Below are 18,296 nucleotides of genomic sequence, written 5' to 3'. Positions count from 1 at the left end.
ATGAGTCACCCAGGCACCCTGAGCATTTTAAATTGAGAAATCAATAGGGAAAACAACAGAATATCCTGAAGTTGTTATTAAAATATATATTGGGTATGATGATGTAAAACATTTCTATATTTGGGTCCTTCTAGGTAATGCTGATCCCGAAGGCCAAGGTTACTGCCAAGCAGGATTTAGTCTGGATTTTTACAAGGTGAATTCATTTAGCTTGTAGCTTCCAGTAGTTGTCTTATCTGTTTGATTTTTTCTTTTTTTCTCTACTTTACTCTCTGCCTCTCGCTCTCATCCCCACCCCCAATAACTACCACCAACCAAAGAACCTACACTTCTTTAAATGTTTTTGCTTGCTTTTTATTTTTATTTAAGTAATTGATGCAGATGACAAACCGATTAACATAACGCAGAAACATGTGTGATGGAAAGCAACAGTCTTCCTTCCCACCTCTGTGACAATCATTTAAGTGAAAAATCTCAAGAACTCAGTGAGAGAAATGTCTTCCTAAAAAAAGAAAATTGCTTTATCTCTTAGGTGTAATTGATTAGATTTAACATGAGTGTTAAAATTCACACATCCTTTCTCAAAATTACAGAGATACCCAATAAGATCATAAGGGACAAAGATGTTGTGGTTTTGGAAGCAGTATAGAAAAAAATCCATCAGGGGCGCCTGGGTGGCTTAGTCAGTTAAGCGTCTGACTTTCGCTTAGGTCATGATCTCGCGGTTCGTGGGTTAGAGCCACGTGTCGGGCTTTGTGCTGACTGCCAGCTCAGATCCTGGAGCCTACTTCAGAGTCTGTGTCTCCCTCTCTCTCTGACTCCCCTGCTTACGCTGTTTCTCTCTCTCCTAGAAATAAAAAAAGAAAAAAAAGAAAAAATCCATCAGCATACAAGGTTTTACTCTTTCTTGGCCTTTTTAAAGTCATTGTCCTTTTTCCCCCCTCCCACTGAAAGTCAAGGATGCAGAGGGTGGCAGGTGGGGTGGTAAGGAGGAGGGAACATTTATATTTGCTAGTCTGGGGTTTTCGCTGTCTCTCCTGAGAAGGGGAGGGCGGTGTTTGCAGATGTATGGAAAAAATAGGCATTGCTGTGGCCTTGAGATAAAGAGAAACCATATTTTCTTTTGTTGCCAAGGCTCAAAAGACCATGTCTGCTAAATTACACAGCATTAAACATGTACGTATTTTGCTTACCTGACCCAGTGCCAAAAATCTGAATTCCTGTATCCTCACGGGAGAGAATTCAACTTAGCTAATTGAGTCAAATGAAAATTATTTAATATGCTAACACACTAAATAGTTGAAAGCAAAAAAAAAAAAAAAAAAAAGGAAATAAAATGACCTGCCTGACTCAGATACAAGGGCCTCATTTAAAAATTGCTTTTTTACGTATAACAAATTGTTAGAGCAGTGCTTATTAACAATGATTTATCACCTTTAAAAAAATCTGTTTTTCTTTTCCAATTGTTGCTGTTTCTGTGTTGTAGAATGGAGACCTTATAGTAGGAGGACCTGGAAGTTTTTATTGGCAAGGTATGTTCTGGGAGCCGAGAAGAGCCTGGGAGCCTGTTTGTGGTTACTAACAAGGAGATGAAACACCAGTAACACCAAATGTTGACCTTTTATGACATTAATTTTATATCCATATTCATAGTTTCTCAAAGGAATAAGGCATCGTTTTCATCTGTCTATAAATGATATTTTTAAATATGGCTGCAACTTAATTTATTTGTTCACCAAGTATTTATTAACGCTATGCCAGGTTTGTGCTAGATACTGAGGATACAGTGATGAGGAAAGACAGACGTTGTTCATAAGGTTAACACCTGGGGGAAGATACAGGCATCAATCCAATGTGCACACGAATACCTGAGACACTCCGCACGTGATGCTCGCTGTGAAGGAAGGGGATGTCACGATGGGGCCATGAGAGCAGAGGAGCCTTCTCCAGGGGTGGCTGCACGCACAGGTTTTGTCCTCTGATCACCCTGTGCTCTGCTTAGGGAGCCCTGATGTGTAAGGCAGCATCTGCCCTGAGGGGAGGATGCCTTCTGATGCTTGTAAAGGTGTCACATGGGCCAGAAGCAGCCCTAAGGTTGCTTGGAAACGAGCAACCCTGAACTGAGATCTGAACTTTGCTGGGAGGTCTAGCAAAGAGAGAGGGGATTGTATGGAAAAGTTCTGTGACCTGAAGTAGAGCAGTCAGGTGAGATGTAAGCCAGGGTGACTAGAGTCAGGAGATGGGAAGGGGGGAGGGCTTCTGAGTGGTATGAAGCAGCCCTCCTTCCCTCCCCCACCCCCAAGGCCATGAAGGGTTTGCAGGCCAAGGTAAGAACCCTTTTCTTTATCCTCAAAACAACAAGAAACCCTTGGGAACTGCAGGAGTGTGACTAGATGGCCTTAGCTATAGTAAGTATTTGTTTCTTATCTTGAGACTCATGGGAAACCACTGGAGAGTTTTAAGCATGGGATGCTCTGGTCACATCTGTGTTTTGGAAAGATCCCTCTGGTTGCCATATAGAAGACAAATTGGAGGTTGGCCAGAGTGAGGGATGAGCAAACCAGTTATAAGGTGGTAAGTTAGTTATAAGTGTTTAAGCTAAACTAGCTATAAGGTTCAGATGAAGACGTTTGCTTCTTAAAGTGGGAATAGTACAGATTGAAAAGGAGGAGACATTTGAGAGATGCTTTGGAGGGAAAATAAACAGCTTAGCTGGATATGTGTGGGTGAGGAAAGGGAGGACGCCCAGCATACATTTCTGACTTTTGCAACTGCATGGTTATAGGTGGGTCGCACTCACTGAGATGGGGAACCCTGGAAGAGAAGAGGCTGGAGTGGGCTGGAGAGGGAAGATTATGAATTTGCTTTTGGTTATATTGAATATGGAAATGTTTACAGTATCCAGGATTTTTCATGTCTGGATATATGGGCTTTAGCTCAGGGAAGATATCTAGGCTAACATACAGACTTCTGTCACTTGCATATTGGTGACAGTTAAAGCCATGGATGTGGGTGGAATGCCTACAGAGAAATGATGGAGAATATTCTCTGGATTTTGGCTGTAAAGTTTAGGATTAAAGATAGACTATGAGAGAGAGGAATAGTTGAGTGAAGGTTTTCTTTTAAAATGAGACACCTGATCATATTAAAAAGCCATTGGAAAGGTATAAACTTTGGGAGTCTGGGAAAGATGGTGGAGAAAGAGGACCCTAAGGTCACCTTGTCCCAAGGATACAACTAGACAACACACACCAGTGTAAAGGACCCAGAAAACAACCCCGAGACTGGCAGAACAAACTCCGCAACTAAATGTAGAGAAGAGGCCACACTGAAGAGGGTAGGAAGGGCAGAGATGTGGTAGGGAGCTGACCAAACCCACGGGGCTGTCCTTGGGAGGGAGGAACGCTGCACACAAAGAGAGGGGAGAGAAACAGACTATCACGTCAGGGATCCCACAGGGGGAAGATGAATCCCCATTACATTTGGCTTTGAAACCCAGAGGAGCTGCATTTTACAAGTTCTTATAACCAGTGGGACTTAAAACCTGGAACTTTAAAAGTCAGCAAGCTCAGCTCTGAGAGAGCCAAAGGGCAAGAGGAAACTGAGTCCCTGCCTTTAAAGAGACAGTACAATAAACAGCCCGTGGAGATATAGCATAGAAGCAGCATCTTGAAAAATACCTGGAGGGAGAGTTGTTTACTCAACTCAGTGTGTGCTGAAGGAGCAGGGATCACGGGAGGACTTCTCCAGAAACAAAGAGCTGGCAGGCACATTTCCTCCCCTGACCCCCAGCATAAACAGGGCCGTCTGCAGGAACCAGCATGGTGCCGCCAGTACTCACTACCTAACTTGCTAATACTGCCACCACCCTATGCACTTCAGCAGATCTGCCTCCTCCAGCCAGACCTATCTCAGTCTCAGTTGCTGCAGGTCCCCTCCCACAAAGGACCAGCAAAGAACTTGTAAACACCTTGTCTCCTGCCCCCTACATTTTGAGGATCCGCCCCTTTCACACTCTTGGCCAGAGGACATCCAGAGTGGTGCCACAAACCCGGCAGTGTGCAAGCAGCCCTAATGGGCCAGCACTACTCCTGGCCTGAGGAGTGGGAAAGATAATCACACACACCAGTCAGACTGTGGCCCCAGACAGCTGGTGTGACTGAAGGACCTGCCCACCAATGAAAGCTTCTCCGGGAACAACATGGAGAAAGTACCTTTCAGTTCAGTGATACTAAATCTCTGGCAAATGCCTTGTCTGACTCAACTCAAGCCCAAGGTAGCACCAGACTGGCCCACTAACAACACAAGGACCAAACACTGCACAAAACAGGCAAAGAGAGCCATTGCAGAAGACTGAACTGAAGGAAAAAGTGGCTCAGATACAGCAGTAGGGCACATACAACACACACAGCAGACACCTCTGAAGCACCAGGTTCTTGTGAACAGGGGACATTACACTGTAGGGTACTACTTCTTCATAAGGCCACTATTTTCAAGAGCAAGAGATGTAGCTGACTTTCCTAATACACAGAAATAGGCACAGAGAGTTAGACAAAATGAGGAGACAGAGAATATGTCCCAAATGAAAGACAGGACAAAATCACTGCAAGAGACCTAAGCAAAACAGATAGGTAATCTGCCCAATAGAGATTTTAGAGTGAGAATCATAAAGATATTCACGGACTTCAGAAAAGAGTGGAGGATATCAATGACCCTTATCGCAGAGATATAAAACATAAAAAAGAAGCAATCAGAGATGAACTTAGTAAATGAAATTTAAAATACAAGATGAAATAAATAGGAGACTAGAGGAAGCAGAAGAACAGATCAGTGACCTGGTGGACAATAGTAATGGAAAGCAATCAAGATGAACAAGTGAGGGGAAAAAAATAATGGAAAATGAAAGGATGTAGGGAATTCAATAACACCATCAAGCATAATGTTACATTTGCATTATAGGGATCCCAGAAAGAGAAGAGAGAGAAAAGGGGGCAGAAAATTTATTTTAAGAAATAATAGCTGAAAACCTCCCAAATCTGGGGAAGGAAACAGAAATCCAGATCCTGGGAGGTACAGAGAGTCCCCACAAAATCAATCGAAGAATGTCAACATCGAGACAAATAGTAATTAAAATGGCAATAGTTAGTGATAAAGAGAGAATTTTAAAAGCACCAGAAGAAAAGAAAACAGTTACATACAAGGGAAAGCCCATAAAGCTACTAGCTGACCTTTCAGCAGAAACTTTGCAGGTCAGCAGGGAGTGGCATGATATATTCAACGTGGTGAAAGAGAAAAATCTGCAGCCAAGAATATTCTATTCAGCAAGGCTCTCATTCAGAATGGAAGGAGAGAAAAAGAGTTTCCCAGACAAACAAAAGGTAATAGAACTCATGACCATTAAACCAGCCCTACAAGAAATGTTAAAGAGTAGGAAGGAACAACCATAAGTAGGAATAAGAAAAGTAGGAAACAAAAAGCAGTAAAACTAAGTATATCTATAAAAATCAGTCAAGGGATTCACAAAATAAAAGGATGTAAAGAATGACAGTATGTGTGTATGTGTATGTACACATACACATACACATACACATATATACAATGTGGGAGGGAAAGGAGTAAAGAATAAGTTCAGATTTATATATATCAACTTAATACAGACAGCTTTACATATAAGAGGCTATATATAAACCTAATGATAGCCTCAAATCAAAAACCAGTAATAGATATACAAAAAATAAAGAGAAATGAATCCAAGTATATCATTAAAGAAAGCCATCAAACCATGAGAGAACAGAGCGGGAGTAGTTTTTGTAGAGAAGAACTACAAAAACAAACATAAAACAAAGAATGCGATGGCAGTAGTATAAATCTGTCAATCATTACCTTGAATTTAAATGGACTAAATACTTCAGTCAAAAGATGTAGGGTGACAGAATGGATAAAAAGCAAGACCCATCTATATGCTGCCTTCAAGAGACCCATTTCAGTCCTAAAGACACATGCAAATTGAAAGTGAAAAGATGGAGAAGAATTTATCATACAAATGGATGTGAAAAGAAAGCCAGTATAGGAATACTTATAACAGAAAAAATAAGAGTTTTAAAAAAAGATTGTAACAGAAGACAAAGAAGGACACGATATAATCATAAAGGGAACAATCCCACAAGAAGATATAACAATTGTAAATATTTATGTATCCAACATAGAAGCACCCAAATACATGAAGCAGCTAATAACAAACTAAAAGAAGTAATTGATAGTAATATAGTTAATAGTAGGAGACTTTAACATGCCCCTTTGGACAGATCATCCAAACAGAAAATGAACAAAGAAACAGTGGCTTTGAATGATACACTCATAACAGATATATTCAGAACATTCCATCCTAAAACAGCAGAATATACATTCTTTTCAAGTGCTCATGGAACATTCTCCAGAATAGATCACATATTAGGGCACAAAACAAGTCTCAACAAATTCAGAATGATCAAAGTCATAGCATGCATCTTTTCTGACCACAATGCTATCAAACAAGATATCAACTACAAGAAAAAAATATTGTGAAAGAGCTCAAATACATGGAGGTTAAATGCCATGCTACTAAACAAAAAATGGAGTGGATTGACCAAGAAATCAAAAGGAAATAAAAAATACATGAAGAAAAATGAAAATCAAAACACACAGTCCAAAACCTTTGGGATGCAGTAATAGCTGTTCTAAGAGGGAAGTTTATCTGTCTTGAGATAGAAGTTTATCTATCTTGAGAAGCAAGAAAAAAAGCTCAAATAAACAACCTAACTTTACACCTAACGGAACTAGAAAAAGAACAGCAAACAAAACCAAAAACCAATATAAGGAAGGAAATAATAACAATTAGAGCAGAAGTAAATGAAAGAGAAACTAAAACAAACCAAAAAAATAACAAAAGAACAAATCAATGAATCTAGGAGCTGGTTCTTTGAAAAGATCAACAGTATTCATAAACCTTTAGCCAGACCCATCAAAAAAAGAATAAAATAGAGGACTCAAATAAGCAAGATTAGAAATGAAAGTGGAGAAATAACAACCAACACCACAAAAGTACAAAGGATTTTAAGAGAATATGATGAAAAATTATCTGCCAACAAATTAAACAACCTAGAAGAAATGGGTGAATTCATAGAAACTAATAACCTACCAAAACTGAATCAGGAAGAAATAGAAAATTTGAACAGACTGATTACCAGAAACAAAATTGAATTTGTAATAATTAAAAAAAACCAAAAAACTAAAAACAAACTCCCAACAAACAGAAGTCCAGGACCAGATGGCTTCACAGGTGAAGTCCAGCATTCAAAGAACAGTGAATACCTATTCTCAAACTATTCCACAAAATAGAAGACCGAGGAACACTTCCAAATTCATTCTATGAGGACAACAATACTCTGATACCAAAATCGGATAAAGACACTACCACAAAAAGAGAATACAGGCCAATTATCTCTGATGAACATAGATGCAAAAACCCTCAAGAAAAATATCAGCAAACCAGATCCAAAAATACATTTAAAAAATTATTCACCACAATCAAGTGAGATTTATTCCCCATATGCAAAGGTGATTTAGTATTCACAAATCATTCAACATGATACAACACATAAACAAGAGAAAGGATAAAAACCATATGATCATTTCAGTAGATGCAAAAAAAGCATTTGACAAAGTACAAGGTCTGTTCATGTGAAAACCCTAAACAACCAAGTAGTTTTAGAGAGACTATACCTCAACATAATAAGGGCCACACATGAAAATTCCACAGGTAACATAGTACTCAATGGTGAAAATCTGAGTTTTCCCCCTAAGCTCAGAACAAGACAAGGACGGCCACGCTCACCACTTTTATTCAACATAGTGCTGGAAATCTTACCTGCAGCAATCAGACAAGAAAAAGAAATAAAATCATCCAGATTGGTAAGAAAGAAAGAAAATTGTCATTGTTTGCAGATGACATGATACTACAGAGAACCCTAAAGATTCTACCAAAGCACTACTAGAACCGATAAATTAATTCAGTAAGGTTGCAGGATACAAAATCAACTTACAGAAATTCGTTGCATTTCTATACACTAATAGTAAAGCAGCAGAAAGAGAAATTTTAAAAATCCCATTTACAATTGCACTAGAAATAATAAAATACCTAGGAATAAATTTAACCAAGGAGATGAAAGGCCTGAACTCTGAACACTGTAAAACATTGATGAAAGAAACTGAAGACTACACAAACCAATGGAAAGATGTTCCATGCTCATGGTCTGGAAGAACAAATATTGTTAAAATGTCCATATTACCCAAAGCAATGTAAAGATTTAATGTAATCCCTATCAAAATACTAACAACATTTTTTTCCCCACGGAACTAGGACACACAATTCTAAACTTGGTATGGAACCACAGAAGACCCTGAGTAGCCAAAGCAATCTTGAAAAAGCAAAACAAAATTGGAGGTATTGTAATTCCAGATTTCAAGTTAATACCACAAATCTGCAGTAATCAAAACAGTATGGTACTCGCACAAAAACAGACACATAGATTAATAGAACAGTATAAAGAGCCCAGAAATAAACCTCAGGTTATATGGTCAGTTAATCTTTGACAAAGGAGGGAAGGATATCCAAAAGGGAAAAGACAGTCTCTTCAACAAATGGTGTTGAGATTACTGGACAGCTTACATGCAAGAATGAAGCTGGATACTATCTTACACTATACACAAGAAGAAACTCAAAATGGATCAAGGACCTAAATGTGAGACCTGAAGCCATAAATATCCTAGAAGCGAGCACTGACAGTTATTTCTCTGACATCAGCCATAGCAACATATTTCTAGATATGTTTCCAGAAACAAAGGAAATAAAAACAAACAAACAAAAAAAACCTATTGGGATTACATCAAAATAAAAGGCTTCTGCATAGCAAAAGAAACAATCAACAAAACTAAAAGACAACATACTGAATGGGAGAAGATATTTGCAAATTATATATCCAATAAAGTATTAGTATCCAAAATATATGTAAAAGCTTCTACAACTCAGTACCGAAAAACAAATAATATAATTAAAAATGGGCAAAAGACCTGAATAGACATTTCTCCAAAGAAGATATCCAGATGGCCAAGAGACACATGAAAAGATGCTCAACATCACTCATCATCAGGGAAATGCAAATCAAATCACAGTAAGATACTATCTCACACCTATTAAAATAGCTAAAATCAAAAACACAATAAACAAGTATTGATCCTCAATCCTTTCTCTGGAGAAAAAGGAACCTTTGTGCACGGTTGGTAGGAATGCAAACTGGTGCAGCCACTGTGGAGGCTTTCTCTAAAAATTAAAAATAAAATTACCATATGATCTCATAATTTCACTACTGGATATTTACCCAAAGAATACAAAAATACTAATTCAAAAAGATATATGCACCCCTGTGTTTATTACAGTGTTATTTATAATAGCCAAATCATGGAAGCAGCCCAGCTGTATAACAATAGATGAATGGATAAAGAAGGGGTATATACATGATGAAATATTAGTCAACCTTAAAAAAGAATGAAATCTTGCCATTTACAACTACATGGATAGATCTATAGGCTATAGTAATATTTCACTTATGCTGAATGAAGTAAGTCCATCAGAGAAAGACAAATGTCCTATGATTACACTCATATATGGAATTTAAGAAACAAAACAAATGAACAATTTAAAAAAAGTACAAACTAAAACACAGACTCTTTATGGAGAACAAACTAATGGTTACCAGATGGGAGGTGGAAGGGAGAGTGGGTGAAATAGGCGAAGGGGATTAAGAGAACACTTATTTTGACAAGTACTATGTAATGTATAGAATTGTAGAATTATGGTATTGTACACCTGAAACTTCTATAGCACTATATGTTAACCATACTGTAATTAAAATAAAAAATAACACTGCAAATACTTTTTTCAAGCCAATAGAAGAGATCGAGGATATGGCCTTATGATAAAATTGTGAAATTACTGTTGAGCTTAATTCATACGTGTACAACTGTGAACACCAAATAATTAACATTTCAGTCTTAAAAATTATTTTGCAGATTGAAAGTTAATATATTTTATGGAACAGATGCTTATAAAATAAAAAGTATGTATTTAACAGATTTTCCTCTAATTCAATTAGATCGTTCTTTTCTTTCCTTAAGTTAAAAAAAATATCTGATACAGATGATTTGCTGAAAAGTAGCCATCCCAAGGAGATAGGGAAGCATTGTCTGTGATAGGTCATGTAAAATTTTATTTAGGCTTAGGTTATAATGTTTTTAGAAGCCACTAAAGGAAACAGGCAAAGACAGTGTATATGTACGAGAAGGAAAGGGGGTATTTAGCCTTAACCCAGAGAAAGTTGGCAAATTCTGCAGACATTGTTCAGAAATACATGTGTAAATATCATTATGTTAGTATCAGAACAGTCATTTCAGGAAGAGTCATTGGTAAATATGTATGGCCAGATTTGATAATTTTATTCCTTTTGGACTTCAAACAGAAAGACTATGAATTATCAGTGAAGTCCCAAAGAATAATTTGGCTTTAAAATTACTATTAAATGGAAGTTTCTTGAAAGCATATCTCCACTTTTCTCCCAAAAAGAATGAGATCACACTTTTCCCTTAGATATCCATCATAAATATGAGAATGTGTGGAAAATTTCTGGCCATCTTTTGGATATTTGACCACCCCAGTACAATCATAGTTCAAGACTTTTAATAGTGACTTTATTTGGCAGATATTAGCCAAGTTCTTACCATATAATTGTTGGCCGCCATGGATTCCTCTTTTTTTTTTTTGCTAAAATTCTGGATCTCCCTGGACCTCACTGCCTCCTGTCGTCTAATCTTATGCTCTCTGTATACATTTTAGTACAAAAATAAATTGCTCAAAAATTATGTAATTCCTTCCTTTAAAATAACCGATAGATTTCACAATCTATTAATTGAGTATTTAGATTTAATCTGTATTTTGTAGGACCACAAAAATGTCTTAACGGGATGCCAAAGGAGACCTTGGTTGTAATGCCAGATACCCTAATAGCGAAACCACATGACCTTAAGAGAATGCATTCATGCTCTCTGTACCTCAGTTTCTCCACACATATATAGTTATATTTTAGCTAGATGATCTCAGAGTTAGATGATGTTTCTTCTAGCTGCAATGTTCCAGATTAAAAAGTTAATCCATAAATTTTGCCTACAGGAGTCTTTACTCAGATATTTTTATCATTTGGCGGTAGAGGGAGTATATATTGTGAAGGCAGCAGGAAGATAGATAAAATTATGTAGTGCTCTCTGGTTCTTCCATCAGAATGGAAGGCTCCACCCAGCAGTAACCAACTTTACCTGCAGTTTAGTGGTAGGTGAGAAAATTCATCTTCAAAAAACGCAAGCAATTCCATTATTGTTTTCAAGAGAGTATGTGTTTTTCAGATGTTCTGTGTCTGCTCAAGGAGGTCCTGCATCTTGCATTCATTCAGCTAATGCATTAATTTGTTTGAACACAGGTCAGGTCATCACTGCCAGTATTGCAGGTATCATTGCAAATTACTCGTTCAAGGATATTCTACGGAAATTGGCTCGAGAAAAACAGACAGACGTGGCTCCAGCTTCCTATGATGATAGTTACCTTGGTGAGATTCATTGTTGGACACATTTGTTGTTTCTCAAAAGGCTAACACACTAAATGTAGATGCAAATTTTATTCCTCACTTATGTTATTTGGCAACTTGTGCAAAGTTTCTTTTCTTACTAGCTTAGAATGGGCTTTCTTTTTGTTCAGCCACGATATAGAAGTCTTTTCTGTTAAGCTTGTTTTATAAGCTCTGTAACAGACTTTTGCTTCAAATTCAGCAACCATTTTTTATGTTAAAAATTTCAATAAATTACACTAGAAGGATATGTCCTTCACACAATAAAACGTTGGCCTCAGCCCCAAAGTCAATATCTTATTTAATGAGGTTTTTGATGATTACTTTTGATGTTTCAGTTGAGGCTATAGTATCCAGTTATGCAATCAAACACTAACTGTAACAGTGTCTTGCACATGAAATATTTTGCCAGTTGTAGAGACTGAATTAGTAGGGCTGCTCAGTGCTAGAAGGGCAACATAGTGGCCATCCTTTCCAGTTTTTAGAGCAACAACAAAAGACCTTCCAGTTGCTAGAATGTTGTCAAAACATATCATGTGGGAACCATACAATGCCATTGCACCACTATCGTCTTCCACCCTTGGTAGCCTATTGGCATTTTGACTGCTTGATAAATTAAGCAAAATGTAGTTATGGTTTTCACCTGACCTCATGTTAGAGCTAAGAGAAATTTTTGTGGAACACCATCATTAAAGAAATTAGGAAATATATACCTTCTTGATGATCAGAAATAGCAAATGTTGAGCACAAAAGATAACCTTTCAGAGGATCATGCCTGATGCTGATGAATCAGTGACCTTGCAATGGCTGTCATTTTCTCTTTAAGGTGGATTATGAAGCATTCCTCAGAATATGATTGTGTTGCCACGCTCAGAAGAAGCAGATCTTTTATGCTTCCATGATTTAGTAGAGAAGCATTCATATTCCTTTCACTAATTTGTCCCTTTACAGAGCCCTAAATTTTTTCAGAACCCTAAACTTTTATGTTACAATATTGATCGAGATTTCTGAGCAACATAGTACTATGATAGTTCTTTTGTTTTTGTAAACATAGCTCATTTGTAAAGCCCTCAAACAAGTGACTAGTTTTTCTTTTCTTTAACCCAGGATATTCAGTTGCTGCTGGGGAATTCACTGGAGACTCTGAGCAAGGTGAGAGACATTACTGAATGTAAGCCATTTATAAAGCACGAGGAAAGGTAAAGGGACTCCAAAAGCCCTTTTATCAGTGTAATTTTCTTTGCTAAACAAATGTATAATAATGGAATCCCTGAGTGTATATGATAATATTCTGTAGAGAAACAAACCAAATACACTTCAGCACAGCATTTTAAGTCTTAAAAAAATTCATAATATTGAATATCAATTTTTATATAATTGAGTTAAACAATAAAAAATTAGTCCAATAATCCCATATTATGCATGAGAAAAATATAGGTGATTAAATGGTCCACACCATTTAACAGAGGAACAGCGAAGGACTATAAAAACACAGGGGTGCTTGGGGGGCTCAATAGGTTAAAAGTCCAACTCTTGATTTTGGCTCAGGTCATGATCTCATGGTTTGTGAGTTTGAGCCCCACATTGGGCTCTGGGCTGACAGTGGGGAGTCAGCTTGGTACTGTCTCCCTCTCTGTTTGCCCCTCCCCTGCTTGCTCTCTATATCTCTGTCAAAATAAATTAAAAAAAAAAAACTTAAAAAATGACCTACACAAAAGTCATGCTATTAGTGACAGGTCAAATTTGAAAAGTCAAGACCCCTCATCTTTAATTTCTGGACATTCCCACTGGGCGTGTCCATACTAAACTCCCTACCAGGCTCTAACCCAACATCTCTACATTATTTCCTTTTCCCCTTGGGGCATGCTCAAGCCCAAAATAACAGAACAAATTAACGTCTATTCTCATATATGCCACTCACCTCTGTCCTCTATAGTTTGTAATGGCTGCCATTTCTGGTTTCAGTCCCCTGAATCTGTAGCCACTCTAACTTCCAGGGGTCAAATGCTACTTTTATAAGTACAATTTGAAATGTCATCTCTTCTAGGAATCATTCTTTCACTTCCTTCTGTAAACTCCTGTATGATCTCATTTTTCTCTCTCTTAAGGAATTTACCATTCATTCATTCTTCCAATTTTTCTTGAGCACCTGCTATGTGCCAGGCTGTGTTAAGTGTTGAACACAGAAGTGAACAGACGGTTCTTAATTTCAGAGTTGCTGACAGGCATTAAACAATGAACAGAAAATACCTGGTAAACAACTGTAGTAAGTGCTAGGATAAAGTTCTAAACATAAAACTAATCAAGCCACATCACCTAATCACCTCCCAGGGGCCCTATCTCCTAAGACTATCTCATTAGGGGTTAGGTTTCAGCATATGAATTTTGGGGGGACACATTCAGTCCCTAGGAATACCTATCATATACAAGACTGGTAATATTTATTGAATGACTGAATCATCAATCAATCAATATTTCCATCTTGTATCATATGAACCCTAACTGCTTTTCACTAATGTGTTTTAATAAATTCACAAAGAATTAAGAATAAATGAAATGGGGCCTCCCCTAGAAGTCATCAGAGCTCAGCTCAGCTCAGCTCAGCTCAGCTCAGCTCATCTCATCTCATCTCATCTCATCTCATCTCATCTCATCTCATCTCATTTCATCGCATGGAGAACAAGCAGGGAAGAGGGGCACAGGGAAAGAGAGAGAGAATCCTAAGCAGGCTCCAAGCTCAGCATGGAGCTCGACATAGGGCTTGATCTCATGACCCTGGGATCTTGACATGAGCTGAAATCAAGAGTCAAATGCTCAACCAACTGAGCCACCAGGTGCCCCAGAGCTCTTTTAATTGTTTCATCTCAACACGACCTACAAAGCAGAAATTCACAGAGAATAAAACATTCTGTATGCAGTGAGGTAGGGGTTGAACAAAGAGGTTGTTTTTTTTTAAAGAATACTTCTCTTTTAAATACAAGATAATTATTTTTTAAAATTATTTTAACCTTTATTTAGTTTTGAGAGAAAGAGCACAAGTAGGGGAGGGGCGTAGAGAGAGGGAGACACAGAATCTGAAGCAGGCTCCAGGCTCTGAGCTGTCAGCACAGAGCCTGATGTGGGGCTCGAACCCAGGAACCATGAGATCATGACCTGAGCCAAAGTTGGATACTTAACCAACTGAGCCACCCAGGCGCCCCTAAATACAAGCTAATTCTTAAAGGCTGGTTTTTTCCAACAGCCTTGGAAATTTTTAAATGCTGTCTCTTTCCAACAGCCAAATTTTTTTCTTCAAGATATTAAAAGACAATCTACTGTGGTAATTAAAGGCGTGGACTTTGGAGCTAGACCACTTGGGTTTCATCCCTGACTTTGCCATTTACCAGTTCTGTGACCTAGTTACCTAACATCTCAGTGCCTCCATTTCTTTATTTCTAAAAGAGGGGTGATGGTGATGGTGATGATGATGATGATGATGAAGATGATAATGATGATGATGGTAGTAATGATGGTGATGATGATAACAGTGAAGATAGTATCATTTTATATCACAGGATTCTTAGGATTAAATGAGTGATTCCTATATTCATAAAATAGTATAATGCTGATACATAACAAGTATTATACATAACAAGTATTTAAATATTAGCTATAATAAGAAAGTACTCTTGGATTGGAGTCTATCAGAGATAAAATTGAATTCCTAGTACCTTAGAAAAGTCAAATCTTATAATCAGTGTTTTAGCAAAGGAAACTGAAAAATATGCCAAACAATTTTAAAAATGACTTTAAACTCATATTAGAAAGTTCCCCAGAAGAACATTCAGTCCTGACCCAAGGAAATTATTAGGGATGCATGACAGCACATCACAGGGAAGGATGGTAAAAGATCATAGTGGTTTTCCATTTGATCAGAGAAATATCTAGAAAATGGATCCAAGTTTTAAATGATACGTAAAGTAAAGGCACTATCAGAGAGTGATCCATTCATCAGAACGGATCTATTCATCAGACCACACCGAGTCCAAGACTGCCCATGTTCACTACTTACTTAGTAAACTGGAAGAAGCTGGAGTTCTTTGAAAAATAGTGAGTGACTTGATGTCCTCTAGACTAGATGTCCTTAATATGGGATCCTTGTATACTGGGAAGTCCATGGATAGACTTCATGGGATTTGAACCCCTAGAAATTTTATGCAAGGTTTTATATGTGTATGAACTTCTACAATGAAAAGATCCATAACTTACATCTACTTCCCAAGTGTGTTCATGACTTGAAAAAGGTTTAGCTCTTTTGTTCTTGTTTTAAGGTCCAATGTGGTGAGCTAAAACCAAAAAAGTGATACAGCCCTCACCAATGCTAGAAAGTCATTTGATGTGGTGAGAAAAAATGTTGATCTTGCACTCAGTTCTTGCGTACTACTACTCACCAACTATGTACAGTGACTGAATCTTTCTAAGCATCATTTTTCCACATGTCAAAAGGCGTATGAATGCCTACTTTTTAGAGGTTAAGTTATGGAACTATTATAAAGCATATGGCACATTGTCTAGTAGGTAGAAAAAAATTCGATAACAACTAGCTTCCTTTTTGCTTCTTGCTGGTGGGGTTGATGACGAGGCCATGTATTTCAAGGGTAGGGATATTAAGAGACCTCTGAAGGTTTTTGTATGAGTTATTGGAAAGGATCTAAGAAAGGTCACTTATTTTCTCTCGCAACTGAATTTCTGTAGTTGAGTGACAGTTCTAATTTGTCTTAAACTCCAAACCATTTCCTTGTCTTGATCCTGTTTAAACAACTATGAACATTACTTTTCATAACTTCTTAGTGTTGTGGCCACATGAGGTTGGAGACTCCAACATTACTGAATGTGATGGTTAATTTCTTTTAAATGAAATTCTGAATGTTTGCGGAAGACTTAGTAGTGGCTGTCATGTATCTCAGATGGGATAGTCCCTTCAATCTTCTCTGGTTGACAGGCCTGATCCTGGAATCAGTCAACTGCATTATATTTGGTGGTGGGTTTTTGTTAGACGCCAATTTAATTCATTGAAAAGGAATTAATTCATTCAAAACTGAGCCGTGTGCTACCAGTTCTGATAGCTTTCCTAGAAATCTGTCCAGATAGCTTAGTTATTCTGAACCCAGTTTTATTCTTCAAGGACTTGCTTCACCTTCCCTCCCATTGCTATAGTTGATCAGTCCATATTACTGTATGAAGTTAACCTCTCCTCTTTGCCCCACATCCCATTCCCTCTCATGACTCAGAGAAGGGACTCCAACCTTTCCTGATTCTCTATCCCACATCCCAATTTTCTTCGGATCGTTCTCACCAACATACAAACATACTGTTATTTCTTACATCTTAAGAAGAAAATTTCTTACTCCATTCCTCCTCCAGCAAGCACCTATATACTCTGCTTCAAAAGAGCTGTCACTCTTCTCTGCTGTATCTGTCTGCCAGTTCTACCGCCTCCCCCTCTTAAACTCACCACTCAACTGAAATGGCTCCTATCAAGCAAACTAGTGGTCTGCATGCAACTCATCTTCCTTGATTATCATGAGCATTTGATAGAATTCATTATTCCCTCCTCGTTTCTTCACTTGGCTTCCCAGACACTGGTAGCTCCTCTCATTGAAGTGTCCCAGGGTTAAATACTCGGATTTCTTTCCTCTTTGAGTTCTTGGCAATATCATCCAGTCTCATTGTTTTTCTGCTTGTACTGAGTGACAGGTTCAAGGTATTCCTCCAGATTACACTGAATTCCAGGTTCAGGGAAATTTGTTCTAAGATCTAGGACCTCAGTTCAATACTCAACGTCTCTGTTTGAATAGCTCTCTCAAACTTAACGTGCTTATGAGCGAACTTCTGACCTTCTCCCCAAAACATGGTCTACCCTCTATCATCTTCATCTCAGTATGCGGCAATACCACCCTCCCAGTTGCTTGAGCCAAATACCTGGGAAGTCAGCTTTCGACTGTCTTCTTGCTCTCACAATCCATCCTGCTAACTAAACTCTCAAAATATGACAGAATCTGATCACTTCTCACCTCCTGCACAGCTTGTGCTCTGATCCAAGTCCCCCAACTTTATTGCAGGAGCCTCCTACCTGGTCTCTCTCTCTCTCTCTGTCCTCCTGTAGTCTGCTCTAAATTCAGCAACCAAACTGGTCCTTTAGAAACAGAAGTCAGATCATGTAACTTCTTTGACTTAGTGATTTTTCAACTCATTCAGTCTGAAATCCAAGTTTTCACAATGACCTAAAAGACTCCATTCATAAGGTTTTGACCTCATTTCCTATCCCTTTACTCCTCACTCCCTCTCCCCCAGCAACCCTGGCCTCTTTACGAGTCTTTGAATACTCCAGACACACTTCTACCTCAGGACCTTTGCACTTGCCATTCCTTCTGACTGGAACATACTTTTCCAAGATCTCCATATTTACATCTCCACTTCATTTTTTTGCTCCAATGTATTTTTCTTGCCAAGTCCTTTTCTGCTGACTGTGCCCTAATAAGGCCCAAGTCCTTTCCCATCCCACCTCCATTACCCCATGTACCATTTTACAGTTCAGGTTTTCTCCAT

General features: G+C 38.1%; 1 protein-coding gene across 2 annotated transcripts in view; it reads left to right on the top strand.

Moving 5' to 3' along the window:
• ITGA8 (integrin subunit alpha 8) overlaps positions 1–18,296 on the top strand; it is a 187,502-nt gene that overhangs the window by 32,361 nt on the left and 136,845 nt on the right. The window contains exons 5-8 of one of the 2 annotated variants that reach the window (XM_039239983.1): positions 135–196; positions 1,487–1,532; positions 11,565–11,690; positions 12,816–12,860. In XM_039239983.1, the coding sequence (XP_039095914.1) occupies positions 135–196; positions 1,487–1,532; positions 11,565–11,690; positions 12,816–12,860 (279 nt within the window). The remainder of the gene's footprint in view (positions 1–134; positions 197–1,486; positions 1,533–11,564; positions 11,691–12,815; positions 12,861–18,296) is intronic. The other variant, XM_039239984.1, reaches the window with a different exon arrangement.

This window comes from Hyaena hyaena, unplaced genomic scaffold, assembly GCF_003009895.1.
Source record: "Hyaena hyaena isolate Hyena2069 unplaced genomic scaffold, ASM300989v1 scaffold_165, whole genome shotgun sequence".
NCBI lineage: Eukaryota > Metazoa > Chordata > Mammalia > Carnivora > Hyaenidae > Hyaena > Hyaena hyaena.
The sequence above is the reverse complement of the archived record's forward strand: the minus strand, read 5'-3'. Positions and strand labels throughout refer to the sequence as shown.